Source organism: Scaptodrosophila lebanonensis, unplaced genomic scaffold (genome assembly GCF_003285725.1).
Source record: "Scaptodrosophila lebanonensis strain 11010-0011.00,11010-0021.00 unplaced genomic scaffold, SlebRS2 tig00000001-arrow-pilon, whole genome shotgun sequence".
NCBI classification, from domain to species: Eukaryota; Metazoa; Arthropoda; class Insecta; order Diptera; family Drosophilidae; genus Scaptodrosophila; species Scaptodrosophila lebanonensis.
Genome location: NW_022060529.1, coordinates 21679158 through 21698405, shown reverse-complemented (window position 1 = coordinate 21698405; position 19248 = coordinate 21679158). Strand labels below are relative to the sequence as shown.

The window sequence follows — 19248 nt, the reverse complement described above, 5'->3', positions numbered from 1 at the left end:
GAATTGAATATGAATATATTAATTTGCACTATGCGCTATGTTGGTCCAAGAAATTATCCATATTCAGCATATGGAGCTATTTTTTGAATACTTCCGCAGTATACAAAGAAACAAAAACTTATTGAATCGGTTCAGAAGCAATTCATACTTTTCGCTCCCTGGATTAAACAGGGATCCCAACCTTCGCTTGCCAACTTATTTAAGGAGGTTTTTGCTTTTAAATCTTCCATCGTTTGCAATCCGAAGCAGTGTCCTCAGGGCCGACTCCACTTTTTTTTATTCTTTTAGACCAAAAAATAATTCATTTCCATTGGTCTTGTCAAAATTCACAACTAACTAAGCTTTGGACAATCGTTTTTCTAAGTACGATTTGGACAAAGAAACAAATAATTGCAGATTTTACTAAAGAATAAAATCTATGTTATATTATGAATTAAAACATGCTCAAAGAATATACTAATTTGTATTCAAATTGGATTGTATTTAGGTTCATAAATATATTATTAATTTTGGGGATTTAATTGTATTAACATATTGAAATTGTGTTGAACTCGTCATCGGGATATTAGTTCGCGTACGAGTATTGATGTGAAAATGAAAACACCGAAGTTCTGTTCTTTATTTTAATTGTTTGTATTTATTATTATTGTATTGTACAGGTCTTTATATATTTATCGAGTTACACACATTGTTCATATCATATGAATTTGAATTGTTCGTTTTGTATCGGCCTTTCCTTTTCTATTTTTTGCGGAATCTTTTCCAACAGTAACAAAAATAAATTATTTGCTTTTTAAATATATATATAAAATGAGCATAAAACTTACAATTTAAAACTAAATTTAAAGATTTATAACATGTCGGCAAGATTTTCGATTCTCCTTTTTTGTGGTTTTTGTTCTTCTTGTTGTCATTAATATAGTATTTATCAAAGTTGTGTACTTTAAATTAAAACTAAAAACAAATTGTGATGTACAACACCGAAAATGTCAAAAAAAAAGTAAAAGAGAAGATGGAATTGTGGAATAGAAGCGCAAACTACAATTACGAGTATGTATAGAAAGGTTAGAGTGAATAGCTAAGAATTGTTGTTGCTTTAAAAAATAATGAAATTGAACTTGAATTTGAGCAAGTTGTGCGGAGTATTTGTATTTGTATTTGGAATCAAAGTTTCGAAGCAAATATATGCAAGAAGGTTTTGCTTGAATTCTACTAAATTGTATACAAAACATTTGTTATTTAAGTTAAGCTGTTAATTATGGCAAACAAAGATTGTAAACGCACTAAATTATACATACACAAGTACATACATATGTATTGTATAATGTCATATGTAATTTGTATATATTTATATATGTATATATTTATATATCATATTTGTTGTTCGTTCATCGTTTCGTGGTGCTGCAAAGTTTTGTTTTGTTTTGTTTCTTTCTTTCTATAATTAAAATGGATTTTATTTATTAGTTTTGAATCAACTTGGTTGCTGTTGATTATTTTGTAGATTTTTTTGTTTTACAACAAATGCACACAATTTTTGAAATGTTTTTGTTTTTGCTTTTTGTTTTGTATCCTTCCTTTTAACCTAATTACAGCTTAATTACGATTTGTTTTTATTATCAACATGTTTTATTGCAGAGCGTACTTAACTATATGCATATGTAAGATATATATTAACGAGTAGTTTTTAAAGAGATTACCACTTTTTTGTTTGTTTTGTTTCGTTTTTTGTTTTTTAGGCATTGGAAGCAAACATCGACAAAATCAACTTGTTGCCTGTCTTTTGTTGTTTGTGTTAGCAGAGATCCTAATTTTATTTCAACATTATCCAAACCAATTGTCTTTATCGGAATAACAGTAGAGCTTAGTGGGCTAGGGGGAAGCGGGTTAGGGCTAAGTAGGAGTATTTTTCTCTTCAAAAGTTCAGTAAACATAGAACAAACGATTTGTGTGTGTGTGTTTTTTTTTTGTGTTTTACATGTAATTTTACAATTTATATTCAACAAATAAACGCTTAAGCCGAATTACATACAAGATACGATACATTTAAATAGAAAAAAACGCTACTGCATGCAAATGATACAGACATATAGTATATATATATATATATATATATATATATATATATATAGGCATATGTAGGTACATACAAGAGGGCTACTAATTTCGATAAAGAAATTAGCATTTGCTAATTGCATTTGTTTTTAGTTTGTTTGTTTTTTTTTTAAGCTTTTCAGTTTGTTTTCGCCTAATGCATGTGCATCTGTTTCAGGACCTAAGGTCTAGCATAGCAGGAAGCGGACTTATGTTTTACTGGACAGGCGTTTTTATCATCATTCTAAACAAGGTTGGGGTAAGTACAAGTATATAAAAGTTATTAATCATATAATGCTTAAACATATTACAATATTACAGTAAACATAGCGAGAATTTAAATTTTAATAAAATTTATGTAATCTCATTGTTGCTAAATAACTAAACAAAACATTTCTGTTGTATTTTTTTGTCATTTCTCCTCCATATTCATCATCTCGTTGTTGTTGTTGTTGTTTAAGTGTTTTTGTTCCGAATATCTTTTACACAATTATCAAAATTACAAATAACTTAAAGTTTATTTAAAATGGCTTATTGAAACAACTTGTTTTTAGCAAAATTGTGTCCACATTTTGTGTGTGTGTATGTGTGTGTGTGTGTGTGTGTGTGTGTGTCTGTTGTTGGCCCTATTGATTGGGCAGCTCCGTCAGCGTAACATCATACAAATCGTCCTCGATCTGCTGCACTTCCAGCAGGAAGATGTCCTCGTTGCAGTAGAAGGATATCATATCATCATCAATTTTCGCAGTAATCCTGCAAAGATAATGACGAAAGGGGCGACGCATTAGCACTAATTTGAAAAGGTTATTAATAGGTCAGTCGATCAGTAGATCAGTAGATCAGTACATCAGTAGACCTTTTCTACATAGCACCCATGCAATGTTAGCACACAAAATACATATATAAAACTTTAACGACTTAATCGGTGATTAGTTTTATTTTTGTTGTTGCTTGGCAACCGGCAACCTTTGCTAAGACTAATGAGTGAGGGGGGCATTCGGGAGTTTTAGATAGGATTCAATGCTGTGTTGTGTGCAGTGTTGAGGTGCAGCTACGCGCGCGCGTGTGTGTGTGTGTGTGTGTGTGTGTGTGTGAGGGTCTGTCTCTGTGTGTGTGTAGCACTTCATACGGCCTTGGTTACTTACCCTTTCTTATTTGTGCGATAAATGTTATTTATGCTCGTTGTTGAGATTTTGTATTTGTTTTCAATCTGCAATTGAGAAACGAGAGAAATATGATGTTTTGTCTTTTGTTGTTGTATCTGTTGTTTCTTGTTGTTGTAGTGTATCAATTTGTATTGTATATTTAAAAAAAAACTAAAATATTTCTCTTATAACTCGTGTGTAATTTTGTTCATTTTTTAGCCAATTTCTTTTTATTTTTTTGTGTTTTTGAAAATAATATGTGTTTTTGCATTCATTTTTGCGACAATTGTTTCCAAATAGTAGCAAACAATCCAGCTTTTAGAACAGATTGAATCACATTTTAAAGTAAAATGCTTAGCCGGTTTCCACTAATCTTCTCTAATATCCTAGATTTGTTTGTAGAGTTATTTCGCAATCTAATCGATTGGAGTCACTTTAATTTAGCTTAAATATTAAATTAATTAAACTTAAAAATTCAAAGCTAAATTGAGGCTTAGAAAGGCGCGAATCTTTTTCTAAACTATATATTTTTGACTTACAAATTTATTTAACCAATGGAAATATTAAATGGCATTTAAATAGTGAATAGACTGTCCAGCAAATACTCAAAGTATTTAGCAATTTCATTATAAGTTTTCCCTTTTTTGCCACAACAGTATATACTTTTTCAAATGAGTTTCCAACCCTGTCCATTTATTTAATTGCATAAGAACGAAGTGGAACTCATCTGAAATTCTGTAGTGGTCCTAATTTTTATACATTCCTCGCTAATTTCGAATATAACGGTGTTTCTTAAATATAGTCCCATGTCTATCTCCAATATTTGTCAGAAAAAAATAATTTAAAATTTCGCTTGCCCATATTTTTAAAATAAGTTATGAAAACTAAGTTGAACTCTCAAAGTTTGACTTTTGTAGATTGAATTATTATCCCACTATCATCGAAATTTAGATCTCGCTATAACATTCTGCCATTTCTCTTATTTAAGATGCAAGAGAACTGAACATAAATAAATTGTTGGTTTTTTTTTTTGTGCCGTGTGGTGTGTTAAGTGTAGTTGATTATAATTTGATAGATTTGAAACCATTATTCAGCTGATGATTACTTTTATACCAAACGCGAAACACAGAAAGCGCATTAGGAGTGGATTTTTGATTTTGTTTGGCTTGGTATTGATGAGACTTGGCGACCTATGACATTGAGAGTGACATTGACATTTACATTTACATTGACATTGACATTAACATTAGTTTCAACTACATACGATTACAATTTTCATTGGATGGTACAATTGGTGGCTTTGTACCCGAATTTGGATATTATGCTGTGTGTTTTGTACGAGTATGTGTGGTTGTAGAGATTAATGTGATTATACTTATATTATATGGAATTGGTTTAAAATGTTGACGGCATTTTAGTTCATATGCATTAACTTTAGTCGATTTATTGATTATTACGTATCTTCAACTCCTTTGTTTGTTTATTTTTGGTTTGTTTTTAGAACGTTTAGCATTTTCTTTTTCTTTTTTTTGTAATTATTAATTTGAACATTTTGGGTAATAACAGAAACGATTTTTTGTGGTTGTTGCTGTTGTTTTATCAAACCAATTAAGACCAAAATGAACAAAATTACAGCAGTTATTAGAGTTTTAAATAATATGGAGATATAGTTGTAGTTGTAGTTGGGTTATAAATGCTGTGCAGACTTACCGCATTAAGCAGGCCAATTGTGGTGGGCGGCACCACATGCAGGGGCGTGTAGACCTCTTCGTTCTCCTGTCGCACGTACAACATCACACGCTCCGTGGTCGGCGGCGTCATGCGTCCCCGCTTTATGGGTGGTCCGAAGTCGGCCATGGGTGCAGTCGCTAACATGCTCTGATCCAGTATGTGATCCTTTTTGTCACTGTACCATGAAGAACAACAAATGGAGCGAAAGAGAGACAGTTAAATACAATTTCACAGCAAAAGTGCAGCCGCAGGATTCTTAAAGGATAACGATTTTTACAATACTCACGTCTGCATGTCGGGCGGAAAGTGATTGTGAAATTTCAGCGTCGGCGTGGCCACCTTCTGGCCGTGCAGCAGGAATGGCGAAGCGCCCTTCAGGTCCGGTGAGTCAGTCTCATGGCCATAGAAGGTCTGCAATGATAATTATGTTAATAATGTAAAAGAAATTACATATATCTAGAATTTCTTTAGTTTCTCTATTAGAAAACATATTTGCTTTCATATTCAAACTTGCGGTTTCAATCTCATTGCTATCTTTGGTGATAAGCTTTTTCGCTTAAAATAAATTATACCTAACACTTAGTTTATTTGAAATCTTAAAGGAAAAACGATAAGCTGATAATCACAGGTTTATCATATAAGAGTTAAAAGTCCAAAGCCGATAAATAAGTAGAACCAACCTATTCTTTCAATGAATGCAATATCTGCGAAAGTATAGTACAGTTATCCCTGAATCATTTCTATAAGAATCTAGAAATTCTAGAATCAGCTGGAGAAGTCCAATCGATCAAGATATGTTTGAATACTCGTCTGATTTTCGAAAACGGTCGAGCACACATTGAACAAGCTTGATATATAACCTTTTTTACTCCAAGTTTGTTTTAATTTTGATAAATAATGATAATATTTGTTGAAAAAAACACTTTTACAATTTGCAATAAAAATTTGGTAAATGAGGGCAAGGGGAAATTATTCAAAGGAAAATTGAGAAACATTACAAAAACCAAAGCAATTTAAGCACTAAAGCTGAGAAAGAAATAATATCCAAATGTTTTGAGGTTTCTAAATGCAGTTCATTTTTTCAATATTAATTTATTATTATTTAAGAAACGGTTGGGTTGGGTAAACTCTCCTTTAATATGTAATATAATTTGGTAAATGTATTTTTAATTTTGTTGGCTATTTTGTTTAAATACATAAAAAACTTCCAAGATAGCAGAATATTGAGCGTAAAACATTTATAAATAATGTTTGCCATTCATTCTACTACAAGTATATTAAATGACATCTATAGAAATCTAGATATTATTTGAATCAACTGCCCAGAGATATAATATTTTCTTTGTTCTGTTTTATTTGATTAATATTGAAAATGTTAATTGACTACTTACCTTATCCATGTCGTCGGCGGGTGAGAAGAGTACCGGTGGCTTGATTAGATCCTGCATGCCGTAGAATTCTGAGCGATCTGTGACCGGATGATATAGCTCATCCAGTTTCTTGCGACCCGTCGCTGTCATTTTGCGTTTAGCCGCACGACGTTCCTCGTCGCGTGTCTTGCGCTCGGCGCCCTGCAAGATGCAAGATTTAAGATGTTCGATGGTTAGGGTTTCGTTTTTTGATTTTTGATTTTTATTTATAATTGCGGGTTAAGCCTCTAAGTGGGTTCATTGTGAGAGATTTTGTGATTAAGCGATTACGAAAGTGACCAGCCCGTTTGCTGCACAGGTGTGTGGCGCGCTCTTTGTGGATGTGAGTGAGCGTGTAATTAGCAATCAATCAAATACATGGATGCCACCTTTTTGATATTTCTGCATCGTCGTTTTTTTCCTACTTATTAATTAAATTCGTGTATGGCTTGGAGTGCCATAAGCTGTTGCTGCAGCAATGTTGTTGCAATGCAAAAACAAGTTTGCCGCCTGGGGAACTCTTTGTGTAGACTCGAGCTCGAGTACAAGCGTGGTTGTCGCTGCGCTTATTAACACAACAACAACAACAATAACAACAACACCAACAACAACAAGCATACCAACAACAGTAGTATGTTGTTGCTTTTGGTGAATTTCATTGCATTCAAGCAATTGGCAAAATGGTTTGCAGACCACCGTTAGGGTCAGTTGAAGAAGAAAAAAAAAAAAAAAAATTGCCGCAACAACAGCGTCGATATGAAAGCCAAAAAAATTATTATAAAATACTTAGATGCAACATAAATATGCATACATAATAAATAATGCGGCGGCGGCGGCGCCCCAAACCCCAAAGTCTGAGCCTATCTGCCTGCCTGCCAGCGTTCCAGGCAGCCAGCGTGCCGGCCTCCCGATTCATTGCTCGTAGTGGGCTTTGATTACTGGCCGTTGTTGTCTTGGCCAGGCCTACTCATACATATATAGTATGTAGTATAATATATAGTCTGTGGCTACTTTTGCAGCAATGATTGCTGGTTTGCGTGTAAGCAGATTCTCTCCTGCACTGCAGCATGCACTTTGCATTTGTAATTAAAAATCAGCAATTGAGCGGCTGCTGGCGACGCACACATTGCGACCATCGTTTGGACGCATCTGCGGACAGGAAGTGAGATTCTCTGCTTAACTGATGGCTTCGCAATCTTCTACGCCATTTTCATGGTAGCCATATTATGCAAGGATGTACGAGCATGCGTTTCCCTGCGCCCCCCCACTCCGTCCCTCTGCCGCTCCCTCACTTACTCAGAAACGGAGTTCAGGTCTGCCTGCCTGCCTGCCCGCCTCTCTGGTGTGTGCTTAGCGCTTATCACAACAATATTGCCTAGAGCTATGCATTGAACATGTCTGTATGTAAGTCCACATTTATGTATGTACATACATGTATGTATGTATGTATGTATATATTGTTGTTGTGTGTGCATGTAAATAACTGTATTTTATTACTTTTATTTTATCTTGGCAATAATATCGCCAAAGTTTGACTTGAGCTGAGCTGAGCTGAGTTGCTTTTGCTTGGCATTTTCTTTCCTTTTTTTTCTTCTTCTTTGATTTGGTCTGTTCATGTACATATGTACATATGTACAGATGAATGTATGCACATACATATTTATGTATGTATGGCGGTCAATGCGCTCCATTGGACGCAGTCGCCGTCGCCGTCGCTATCGCCATTGATGCGTTGCACGGCTCGGTTGTTATGCGCGTTAATCGATTTCAGAGTATGCCGATTTGCCGTTTCTACGAAATTGCCTGTGTGGGTTTTTTTTATTCCCCACCAAGATGCGTTTCCATATCGCCGCAAAGTGGCGCAACAAAATTAAGCTGTAGTTTCCCTATTAAAGCCATCCACACATTTTACTGCACAGGCTTTGACTAATGGAAAATTCCATGGATATGCAAAAGCATATATACGAGTATGTCTATATACAAGTAGATACTTAGTCGTTGAATTGCCCAATTCTGATAATGCACTGCAATTCCTCCATTGAATATTATCTAATATTGCACTTTCATTTGCATGCCAAATATATAGTATGTATAGTATTGAATACATATTGTTGATACAAATCATATGGCTCTTTAAATTTTAGATTCTCTAGTGATGTGTCGTTAATACGAGCACTGCTAGCAAATATGGAAATTGTAATCAAATATAAATTTAATTGCGACTATGGGAATCTGTTATATTTGTAAATATCTGTAAATATTTGTAATACATTTGCATATTTCTATTGTTACTGCCAAGATCTGCCAAGGTTCTTTTTTGAGCTTTAATTATAAAAAAGAACAGGTCTTTGCATTTTGAACCGTTTAATATTTGTGATCCGCGTCTGCCCCGGACCATGCAGTTAGATTCAACTCAATTGCTCCTTGGCACAAAGTAGCATTGTTTTTCCCTTAAGAATCCAATAAACCCACTACATTTTATTTACACCTATACTCTACACCCTCAAATACACATAGATACATGGTAAACCTATCCTATAGACGTCCTCTTCTCCTCTGCGACGTTCTTAGATTTGAATTAAAATAAATAATGCTCGTACTCTGAGAAAAATTAAAAGGAGAAACCGAACGATTATAAAATTATCGCAACAAAGCTATAATCGATATGGTGTACAAATATTTTCAATTATATCAATATTTTGTTAATACATTTATCTATATTTGATGGACTTTAAGAAATATTCATTTAGCTAGGGGTCACTATAACAGTTTTTCCGTAAGGAACCGTGATTATAAAGCATGTTCTTACTTAGCTTTTTCGAAGCAATGAATAAAATCTAAGTCTATTCAGATATTTATTAACTGTCCGATTGGAGAAAAATAATTCAATTGTATGTTAATGATTGCAGACGCTAAATTAATGAGCATTTCTCAAAGTTTATTAGAGCCTTTAGGGGAGTCTGTCCCAAGTATTGGACTCAATAATCATACAATTGTAAAAGTTCAAATGCAAGGCACATTCTAGGTCAACTGTTTATTGTTTTCGCGTATACCCTCGGGTTCAATTAGCCCATAATTTGTGCACAGAGGTGCCAAATGGCTCTGCAACTGTATATCTACATGCGTATAAGTACTGTTCGTATATTTATTGTAAGTGGTTGGTTGGCAGTGAAATCCCATAAAAATGTAGGTACGCGAAATTTAATTGATACATTTACCGATAAACATACGTTGTGGTGCGGTTTCAATTCCAGGACGCCCCCCGCATACTCTCCTCAGGTTGTATGAAAAAAGGTTGGCCCAAAAGTGAAATATAAACCCCGAATTTCGAAACAAACGTATGTACATACTTGCAATAAAACGCAGGCGAATGCATATCTGTCTGTCTGTCTGGCTGTCTGTCTGTCCGCATATATATGTGTGTTGGTGTGTGTGTGTGTGTTGAGGATGCAGAAGTGTAATGATATGAGAAAATTAAATTGGAAATCCACGAAATGATTTATTAATAAACCCCATCAAGCGAAAAAGTGAAGGGTTCGCATAAAATACTATACAATGACCGAAAAGTAAAAGACAAGGAAGGCAGGCTGGCTGGCAGTCAGGCAGCCAGGCCAAAACAAGGGCATGGCCAACAGCACAACAATAAGAAGAAGAGCAGCAGCGAAAGGATGTGCCGCACAGGTTTGGTTGGCTTGTCAGTGTGTGCGTGGCCATTTACTTTTGCACGCGTTACGCTTTCCACTAAAGGCTCAGTCACTGACTGACTGCCTGTCTCAGAGACAGACGGACGGACGAACGGACGGACGGACAGAGGACAGCAGCGAGGCATGCAACGTCAGTGGCCTCAATTCGATAAAAGCGGCAAAGGCAACAAGTGAGTCCAACAGCCGGCGGGCACAAGCATACACACACACACACACATTTATATATATATATAGCAATATATATCTGTGTGTATCTGAATGCGACTTCACTTGACTTTGACTGCAGCAGCACGTACGCCTCTTTGTGCAGCTTTTAGTTAGCTCATCAACCTGTTGCACGTGGCCTGCATGCATGTGAGTGTGTCAGCCAGCGTGCGTGTGTGTGTGTGCGTGTGCGCGTGTGTGTGTTGGTGCGTAATTATGTAGATGGTAGCTGTTGGGAAATAAAATCACTTACCTTATCGCAGAATACTTTGATCTGACAGTAGCCACGATGAAAGACTGTGGCCTCTCTGGGATCCTCAAATGTATCGATTTGTACGTGCAACGGCAGACCCTGCAACATAAAATTTGCAACAAAATGTAAGAAAATATGGCGCAAAAGCGAATTCAAATTGCCAATCAGCCATTCAGCCATTCCGCCATTCCGCCACTCAGCCAGCAAGCCAGCAATTCAGACCGAGTCCGGGCTACAATTAGATGTTGTCATTTGGTCAGGTTGGTGTTAAGCTGCCAACATCCGTTGCCAGTATGTAGTTGTTGTTGTTGGTGTTGTTGCAAGTGCATAATTTGATATTTGCTGACAATTTGCATGCTTCCCGCTCCGAGTGTGCCAGCTAGGCAGTCTCCACTGTAAGCGCTGCCTGCCCACAGTTGTCTGTTCAACTTGCTCTGATTCTGATTCTCTGCGAGTGCTGCCTCTCTTTTTTTTGTATCTTTTTATTTGTTTTTTCCGCTTTTAATGAAAACACAGTCCGTGTGTTTCTGTCAATGAAATATCAAGTTAATGTACGCATTACAACTTATGGAGGACGCACAATCCGCTTTAAGCAGCAACAGCAAGACAGCCTCTTCCTACGGATAATGCAAGAAATGTAGCAAAGATTCTGATTCTGCCTTTCTGACCATTGGCTTTCCTTCTTCCTTCTTTCTTTTTTCCCCCTCTCCTTTTTGCTTTTTATTTTTTCTTACTGTTTTAAAGCAGACATGGGCGCTGGCTAGCTGACTAGCTGGCTTGGCGTGGATTGGCTTGGCTTGGCTAGTCGGGGCTGGTTGGCAATTTGGTTTCCTATTAACAAGTATGGCTGACATGGCATTATTTATTATTAATGGCACTACACTCAGAAGAAAACATTCTAAAGATTTTATGAAATCGCCTTAAAATTTTAAGTGTCTGTCAATTAATAAAATCACATTATATTTCGTAGAAGTATGTATGTTTCTTATAGGAATCAAAGCTCTTGCTTTTCTTTAAATTAGTGATTAGGTCTTAATTATTCGAAGCATACATATGTATATGCTTTAAAAACAAATAACTTGAGACTTTAAATATATACCATATATATAAAGGTTAATTCAAATAAGAAGCGAAGACTGAAAAAATATTGAATGTAAATTCAAAATGCAAAAACTTATTATTTTTTAAAATAAGTTCCTTCAATTTGAACAAAACGAACGTTTTTTTAAACGCTTTTAAATAACATTCACATTATTTTTAGAGCGATTTCGACCTCTTTTCTGAGTGTGTGTAAATATATTAATTAAAGGCAAATTTTCCAGTTAGATAGCGGGAGGGAGAACTTACCTTCACACCCTTTTGACTGCTGAAATCCGTGCTCAGACATTGAACTGCAATGTTGATCTGTAATGATTATAAAAAAAGAAGTCGTTCAACATATACGAGTGATTAATAAAATGCAAGCAAAAAACACGACAAATGTGAAACAATTATGGCCATTTGAAAAAGAAAACAACAGCAACAAAACAATGAAGAAAAAAACCACTAAAAAGTGCAAATAAAAAAGCCAGTGAACTAAACAAGCGAATGCATTATTAGAAGCAATTGTTTTCTCTCTATTAAGTCGATGTCCTCTTTATGCCCACGACAGTTTAAAAAATTCCAACGCACATACAAACAAAAAAGTATATATACTCTATATGTATGTATGTATGTATGTATGTCTGTAGCGGGCCAGTTGCGACAAAGACAATAACAATAATAACAAGGCAATACACAGAGGACCAAAACGCGCTCCAAGCTCAGTTGACTTTGTATCCAATTCATTTTTAGTTCGATTCAGTTGTGTGTTTAAAGGCATTTTAAGCATGTCAAGCCACAGCCCCAACAGATCGGGCCAGATGCGACGATCAGCGGGCGGACAAACAGACGGACCAAAAAAAAAAAAAAATATATATATATATATATATATACATATATAAAAAAGAAAATCCATCAACGTAAAAATACCAAAGGAAACAATCTTAATGGTAAAAGTGCAGCAGCGGCGGCCAAGTTGGGCCTCAGTCTCAGCCTGTCTCGGCCAGCTCAGACCCAGCTTCAGTTAGCGAGCCGACGAGCAGTATTTAATGTGAATAATTAGCGGGCGCGTACCATATAAGAAGACGATGGCGATGGCGATGCAATGCGATGGCATGGCATGGCATGGACGAAACAACAGCAACAACAACTCAAGCAGCACCTGCGTGTCGGTGCGTACGAAAGTTTTGCCTCTGGGAAAGGCAATGCAGACACACACACACACACACACACGCAAACATATTTGCACATTTACCAACGCAGCTAACGGCATAAAACGAAAACAACATTATGCAGCAGACGCTCTCTCTTCAATGAGCGACGTATGTTTCTGTTTCTGTGCATCTGTGTGTGTGTGTTTGTGTGTGTGTGTGTGTGTTTGTGTGTGTGTATGTTTGACTGCATTTTGTGGCGTTGGCGAGACACTGTCGTTGGGATTAACATCTCAACGCGTAAACAATTTGTAAATAAAAAGCTCTATCAAATGCGACACACACACACACACAAACTAATAGATGTATTTGTGTCTGTCTGTCTGTATGTATGTATATGCATGCACTTATGGCGCACTCAAGCACTGGCCAAGTCAGCAGGCAGGTAACGTTAATAACCATTTGACCAATTTGGCAGACAGCAGCCAACAGAAGTCACTGAACTTGAATGAAAATCAATTCAATTTTGGCATTTGTTTTAAGTTTGTTTGTTTTTCTGCACATTGTGTGCAAAAATGTTGCTGTCACTTTACTAAAAAAGAAATTGACAGGCAATCGCAGATGTTGGTGGCAGTCGTTTGTGTGTTTGTCGAACTTTTCGTGTCGACTGGGCGTATGCGTAATATGTATTCACAATAAATGGCTGGCTATAAGGCGGCGCCCTCAAAGCCAATTGTGCTCAGGTATTGCGCATGGCGCTAGAATGGCAAGCATTTCAGGTGATTAAATTGTAGTTAATTGCTAAATTAATCGCTCGCGGTCGCCACTAAGTTGGTCAACAGCCACAAATTTTACTATTGAGATCGTGGCATATGCAACGAAAAAGTTATACATACATGCATATACGATTGCAATGCAGCTACACTAAAAAAAAAAAATACTACAGGATACACAAATAGGAACATAACTCATATAAATAATGCTGTACATGAAAATTGTATCAAGATCACAAAACCTTTATGAATTTTGCAGAACAATTGAGACAACAAAAATGTTTTTAATGAATTTGGGAATATCGTAAAAAGGCATTATTTAGTGTTTAATAACTTTGGAATGCAATGGCAAATGCAAAATTGGTAAGCAAAACACTTTGGCCTGAAACTAATAACCTGTTAGACTAATAAAGCTTGAAGATGTGAACAATTTCATTTGCTTCTTATGTACAAATATTTCTCCACTACTAATAATATTGTCGAATTTGAAAATTTGTTGAAATTAATAATAAGTTTTTTTATATAATTTCTATTGAACTTAAAAGTTAACTTGCATCGGACTTTTTATACTAAATTTTGAAGTCAAATTCAAATAATATCGATGCGCAAAAATTATAAAGCGGTTGTTATGAAAAGAAGTGCAAAGTTTTCATTTACTTCAAAAATGTGTAGATTCCGATCAAATCAATTCAATTAATTTTGATATACCTACTAATTTTATATCGTCCTTTTGACTTGATTGGAACATAACAGGAATGTTAATTAAATAATAAAATTGGTAAGCAAACTTGTTCTCGAATTTTGCAGATGTATTGAAATTTGAAAAACGATTGGTAAAACCGATCCAAAAAGTTGTTCTTAATTTAATTAACTAGTTAAATTATGATTTATGACTGTCTTGTTAGTTATGTTATTTTTCATTCGTTTAAACGAATAAAGATTGCTAAAAAGGATATGATAGTAGGTATCATTATACAATTTTTTGGTATTATTGTAATCAGCAGTTGAAGGATGGACGAGGAACGGTCAATTGGCTAATTGTGGTTAGAACGTATTAGGCTCGAAATTAGTGTGCTTCTATTGTGCTCTTACTCTCGCAGAAAACAGGAATTTCTCAATACAAATTTAATAAGGGCAGCAGAAGGTTGATTATACTTGTAATCGACATTATCTTTTATTTATTTTTACATATATTGCTTTTCTCTAGACAAGAGCATATTATTGTTAGTTTCTTGTGTTTTTAGCCATTATAATTATTGTTTTTTTTTAAATAAATCATTTAGGCTTTAAATAGTTCGTATTATTATTATTTGTATTTTGGTTTCAAAATGCATTTCACTCCTCGAAATAGTAGTATTTAATTCAATATCTGAATTGGATCAATTAAATATTTTCAAATGTGCATCCCTAGTTAGGTGAGCAATTGTGTTGTACTATATATGCAATATTTGTGGACTGCTAATGCCTTTGCAATATCAGCCATAAAACACACACAATCAGAAACACATATATACGAGTATATATATGTGTGTGTGTGTCTATACGGACGGACGGACAGTGTGTATGTGGCGCGCATTTGCTTGAAATTACCAAGTAAGTCATTAAAACTAAGTGTCATAAATAAATAAATGCATAAATTATTCTTTTGAAAAATGTTCAGTCACAATCACAGCGCCTGCTCGCCAGCAGCCAGCAGCTAGCAGCCAGCAGCCGTCAGCCGAGAGCCGCCGAACTGAGCCGCAACTGCGCCCGAACCTGCTGCTGACTGAGGCAACGAGCGAACCGCTGGCCACTGGTGACGAGCGGCAGAAAGGGATGGACATACACGTACACGCACATACACATACACACACACACACAAGCGCATGGCCTGTGTCTGTCTATATGTGCGATGTATGGCGCTGGCTGAATAATTTGCGTTTTACTTGCAATTGAAAATAAATCAGAAATTAATTCTTACACACACACACACACACACATACATACACACAAACTAGCAGTGGAGAGCTGCTGTTGTTGTTGTTGTTGTTATTTTTTGTTGTCTCGTTCATAAATTGTCGCGCTTTTTTGTGCTTTTTTGTTGTTGTTTTAATTGAGGCGGCGCTCTGTCGCAAAACAAAATGGACGTGGGGAAAATACAGGCACACACACACATACTACTTACATACTGGTATGTATGTATGTATGTGCGTTCATATATTTACACTCGCATATGCAGATAGGCAGAGGAGGATAACTAAAGAGGTAGAGAACTTACCTTGGCCGAACTCTCGAGCGGATTCCAATAAACGGCAATGGCATTATGCGACACTTCCTCAATGCAACCAACAAGGCCAACCGAGTTCTTTGTATCTGTCAAGAAAAATGAATAAAAGAAAACGCACAGTGAGAAATGTAGCAAGCAATCTGGCAGTGCAATAAAATGCAATAGGCAGCTGCAACAACACCAGCAACAACAATAACAACAGAACAGCAACAGCAGCGACATAAAAATATGTTTGTATTAACAATTAAGGAAATTTCTGTGTCTCGACTGTTGCGGCTGCTGGTGACAAGTGCCTAATGAGTTATGTTTGATGGGCAGAACGCAGCAGCAACCAAAGATGCAGCAGCAACCAATGTTGCAACAACAGCAGAAGCTGCAACAGCATCTGCAACAGCCGTTGCCGTCAGATTATCTGCAATCAAACAAACGGAGCGCAATGCGCGTTTATCAATGTCATAACTTGCGCTCTGTGGCCGCCGTGCGTTTTTCAATAAAAACCAGCAATTTACTGCTAGAAATACTAGACAATATGCTCAGCAATGGTCGCTGCTTGACTTCTTTACTGTCGCTGTTCTGTTGCTGTTGCTGCTGTTGTTGCTGCTGTTGTTGTTGTTTCTGTTTCTGTTTCTGTTTGTATGTGTAGCTAGCTCTTTTTGGTACGCACCTGCATCCAAGATTCTTTGCTTCACGGAATGCTGGCGACTGTGCCAGAATTGCCAGGCCTTTATCTCATCTTCGGGACTCTTCTCCTCACGAAACATTAACATGATCACACTCTGCAAGAAAACGTAAAAATATACAGCAAGGAATAAGCCAAAAGTCGTCATATTAAATGTCAATTTATGAGTTATGAAAAGGCGTACGAGTATGTTTATAATGAGTATTTGTTTAGAGATTTACTTAAAATAATGAATTATCATGTTTAATTATTGAAAAAAGCTGGCAGTATCTTTAAACATAATGCACATGCTATGCTTTCATTGTAATTGTAATATTTTATGTGATTTTTTGTTATATTTGCAAGACATTATGTTTCAATAGCGATTCTATAATGCTGATATTATTTGTAGAGTAAATAATTTCCTCCTTTTTGAAGTCGGCTAAAAACGAAAAGTTGTTTTCCCTAAATATACTAGATATGTAGCACTTATTGAAGCATGAACTAAAACACTCAAACAACAGTGTTCTGCTGAGCTTAAATGGCATGAATTCCAGTATAGTTAGCTGATTAGAGGATCGCTAATAATATTTAGTCTAGCCTTAGTAAAAGAAATATATATGATAATTAGTTGAAGTTTTATGAGGTCTCTTTAATAATCATGTTATACATAATTATTTTAATAGTACATATAAGACTGCTCTAATAGGGATATGGACTAAAAAGCGCCGCCAAAGTGCTAGTTAGTTAGAAAATATAATAAAATCTCGTTACCAAAATGGAACATGCTTTGGGTATGTTTTCAAAACAGACAATAAATGGTAAATGCATAATCATGGCTATTCTCTGGAAAAATTTGATGACTGATCAGTAGGAGATATAAACAATTTTAGTACTTCGCGTGACATAAAACTAGCAATAAAAGCGATCATACTCGATTGAAAGTGTTTTAACTAGCGGAGTTGATTTAAGGAATTCAATAGAATATGCTGATATCTTTTCAATGCTCTTTCGGCATATCATAGAACTGTTGAATTTAATGAGTTGTAGATAGTCGTAGCTATGATTTCAGAGATAATGTTGTTCACATTTTGTTTCCTGAGTATGACTCGGTTCAAAACACGACGCTACCATCTTCGCAAAAAAAAACAGCAGGCCGATTTGCAACATAATATAATATAAAAAAATAGTACACTCTATTATTTTCTGATTAACATACGAGTACAAATAGCTTCAATAGAAATAAATCAGAAGTACTGAACGTTACAACTCCTCTATTTTTTCTTTCTAGATTTAGAATGGGACGAATTTCAGAAAAACTTTGATTGTCTTAACGTCTAGGACTGTGTCATTAAAAAAATTGGAAACCAACCCTCTTTGCCCATCCTGCTCATCCTCAGCTCGGCTGACATATATGAGTTGTGACACTTTTGCTATCTAACGCTTCCAACGCCCCACGTAAAAAGTCAAAAAGATTATGCGCTCGAACAAAGGACGAATTAGATTTAGCAGAAAAATGTCTGGCACATTTGGTTTTTCGTTCCCAACATTTGCATTTTTTGTCTATCATTCACGAACTACATGCCAGTAGGTATGTGTCGGGCGCATTGCTTTGAATAATTATTATCTACGTTTCCGAAGGAAGCGCACAGATACGAATAGTCTGCCTCGACTCTGTACTACTAACAAATTGGAACAACCCTTTCTTTTGGCAAGAGGGTATCATCATTTGAGAAGTTTTTAGGAAACGGTTACCAAAAATTATTACAACATAAATATTTTGTATGTTTTGTGTGCCTTTTCGTCTTTAGTTTTATGGTAAAAGTTCTTTAAATATTCATGGGCTAATCAGCTCGTAAATTATGCTCTGCTCGCTTTTTTCTCCGCCGCCTGTTCTTGGCTCTTCGTCTTTTCTGCCGGATCAGTTTTCCCGTTAAACATATGCAAATGTGTCTTGCATTTTCATGGATTCAAACTGAGACTGAGACTGGGACTGAGTCTGGGACTGAGTCTGGGCCTGGGCTGTATGTTTTATGTGCTTGATTGTGAGGCAGAAGGGCGCTTCTAAGGGCTAAACAAATAAACTCGTAAATTAATTTTGACACTTTTTTCTAGCGCCTTGCGAATTATGGCAGTTTTATGGAAATATGAGAGCCTTGCCTCAATTTTTTGAACAAAAAGGACCTCGTCTTGCCACAATTAAAAGTTTTGTGAGCGGGGAGGTGTGGGGCAGTCGCCTGTCTACCTAGGAATGCATATATACTTGTGTTATATGTCTGGCATGGAACTTAGATTTAACGGTCACATGTTAATGTGGTTTGCATAAGCTTTAGTATCTCCTATCATTAGATCTTAGGTGCCGCTCCAATCCAATCCATTTCCTTCTACATTTTTTTGTTTGTTAATTTGTCACATTTTTTCCTCGTTTGTCTTTTTTCAAGTATCTATGCAAATGTTGTAGGCTCTAAAGAAAATACAATTGTGCTACTTTTTCACACGTGATCCTCGGCTGGGTAACATTTCTCGATTGTTGTTTACTTAGCGTGCTTCAGACTTCATCAGACTTCCGCGAACAACTGTAACTTCGATGTCATTCCCCAGCTCAACGGTTCATTTTACAATTTGCATTTCATGACCGGTAGCAAGGAGCAGAGACGTCATTTAAGCTTATCTGATTGATGATGTGTATTGTTGCGCTTGGGTCCTGAACAAACACATGTACGAGTATATGCCGATTGTTGAAAGGCTCACAATTTGCATTGAGTCGCATATTCAAATTC

General features: G+C 36.0%; 1 protein-coding gene across 1 annotated transcript in view; it reads right to left on the bottom strand.

Moving 5' to 3' along the window:
* Positions 1–2667: 2667 nt before the first annotated feature.
* Positions 2668–19248, bottom strand: part of LOC115624220 (protein grainyhead) — a 44527-nt gene continuing 27946 nt past the window's right edge. The window contains 9 exon segments of the mRNA XM_030518838.1: positions 2668–2847; positions 3240–3304; positions 4950–5145; positions 5257–5397; positions 6306–6541; positions 10541–10639; positions 11888–11944; positions 15802–15896; positions 16475–16586. Of these exon segments, the coding sequence (XP_030374698.1) occupies positions 2721–2847; positions 3240–3304; positions 4950–5145; positions 5257–5397; positions 6306–6541; positions 10541–10639; positions 11888–11944; positions 15802–15896; positions 16475–16586 (1128 nt within the window). The 3' untranslated portion in view covers positions 2668–2720.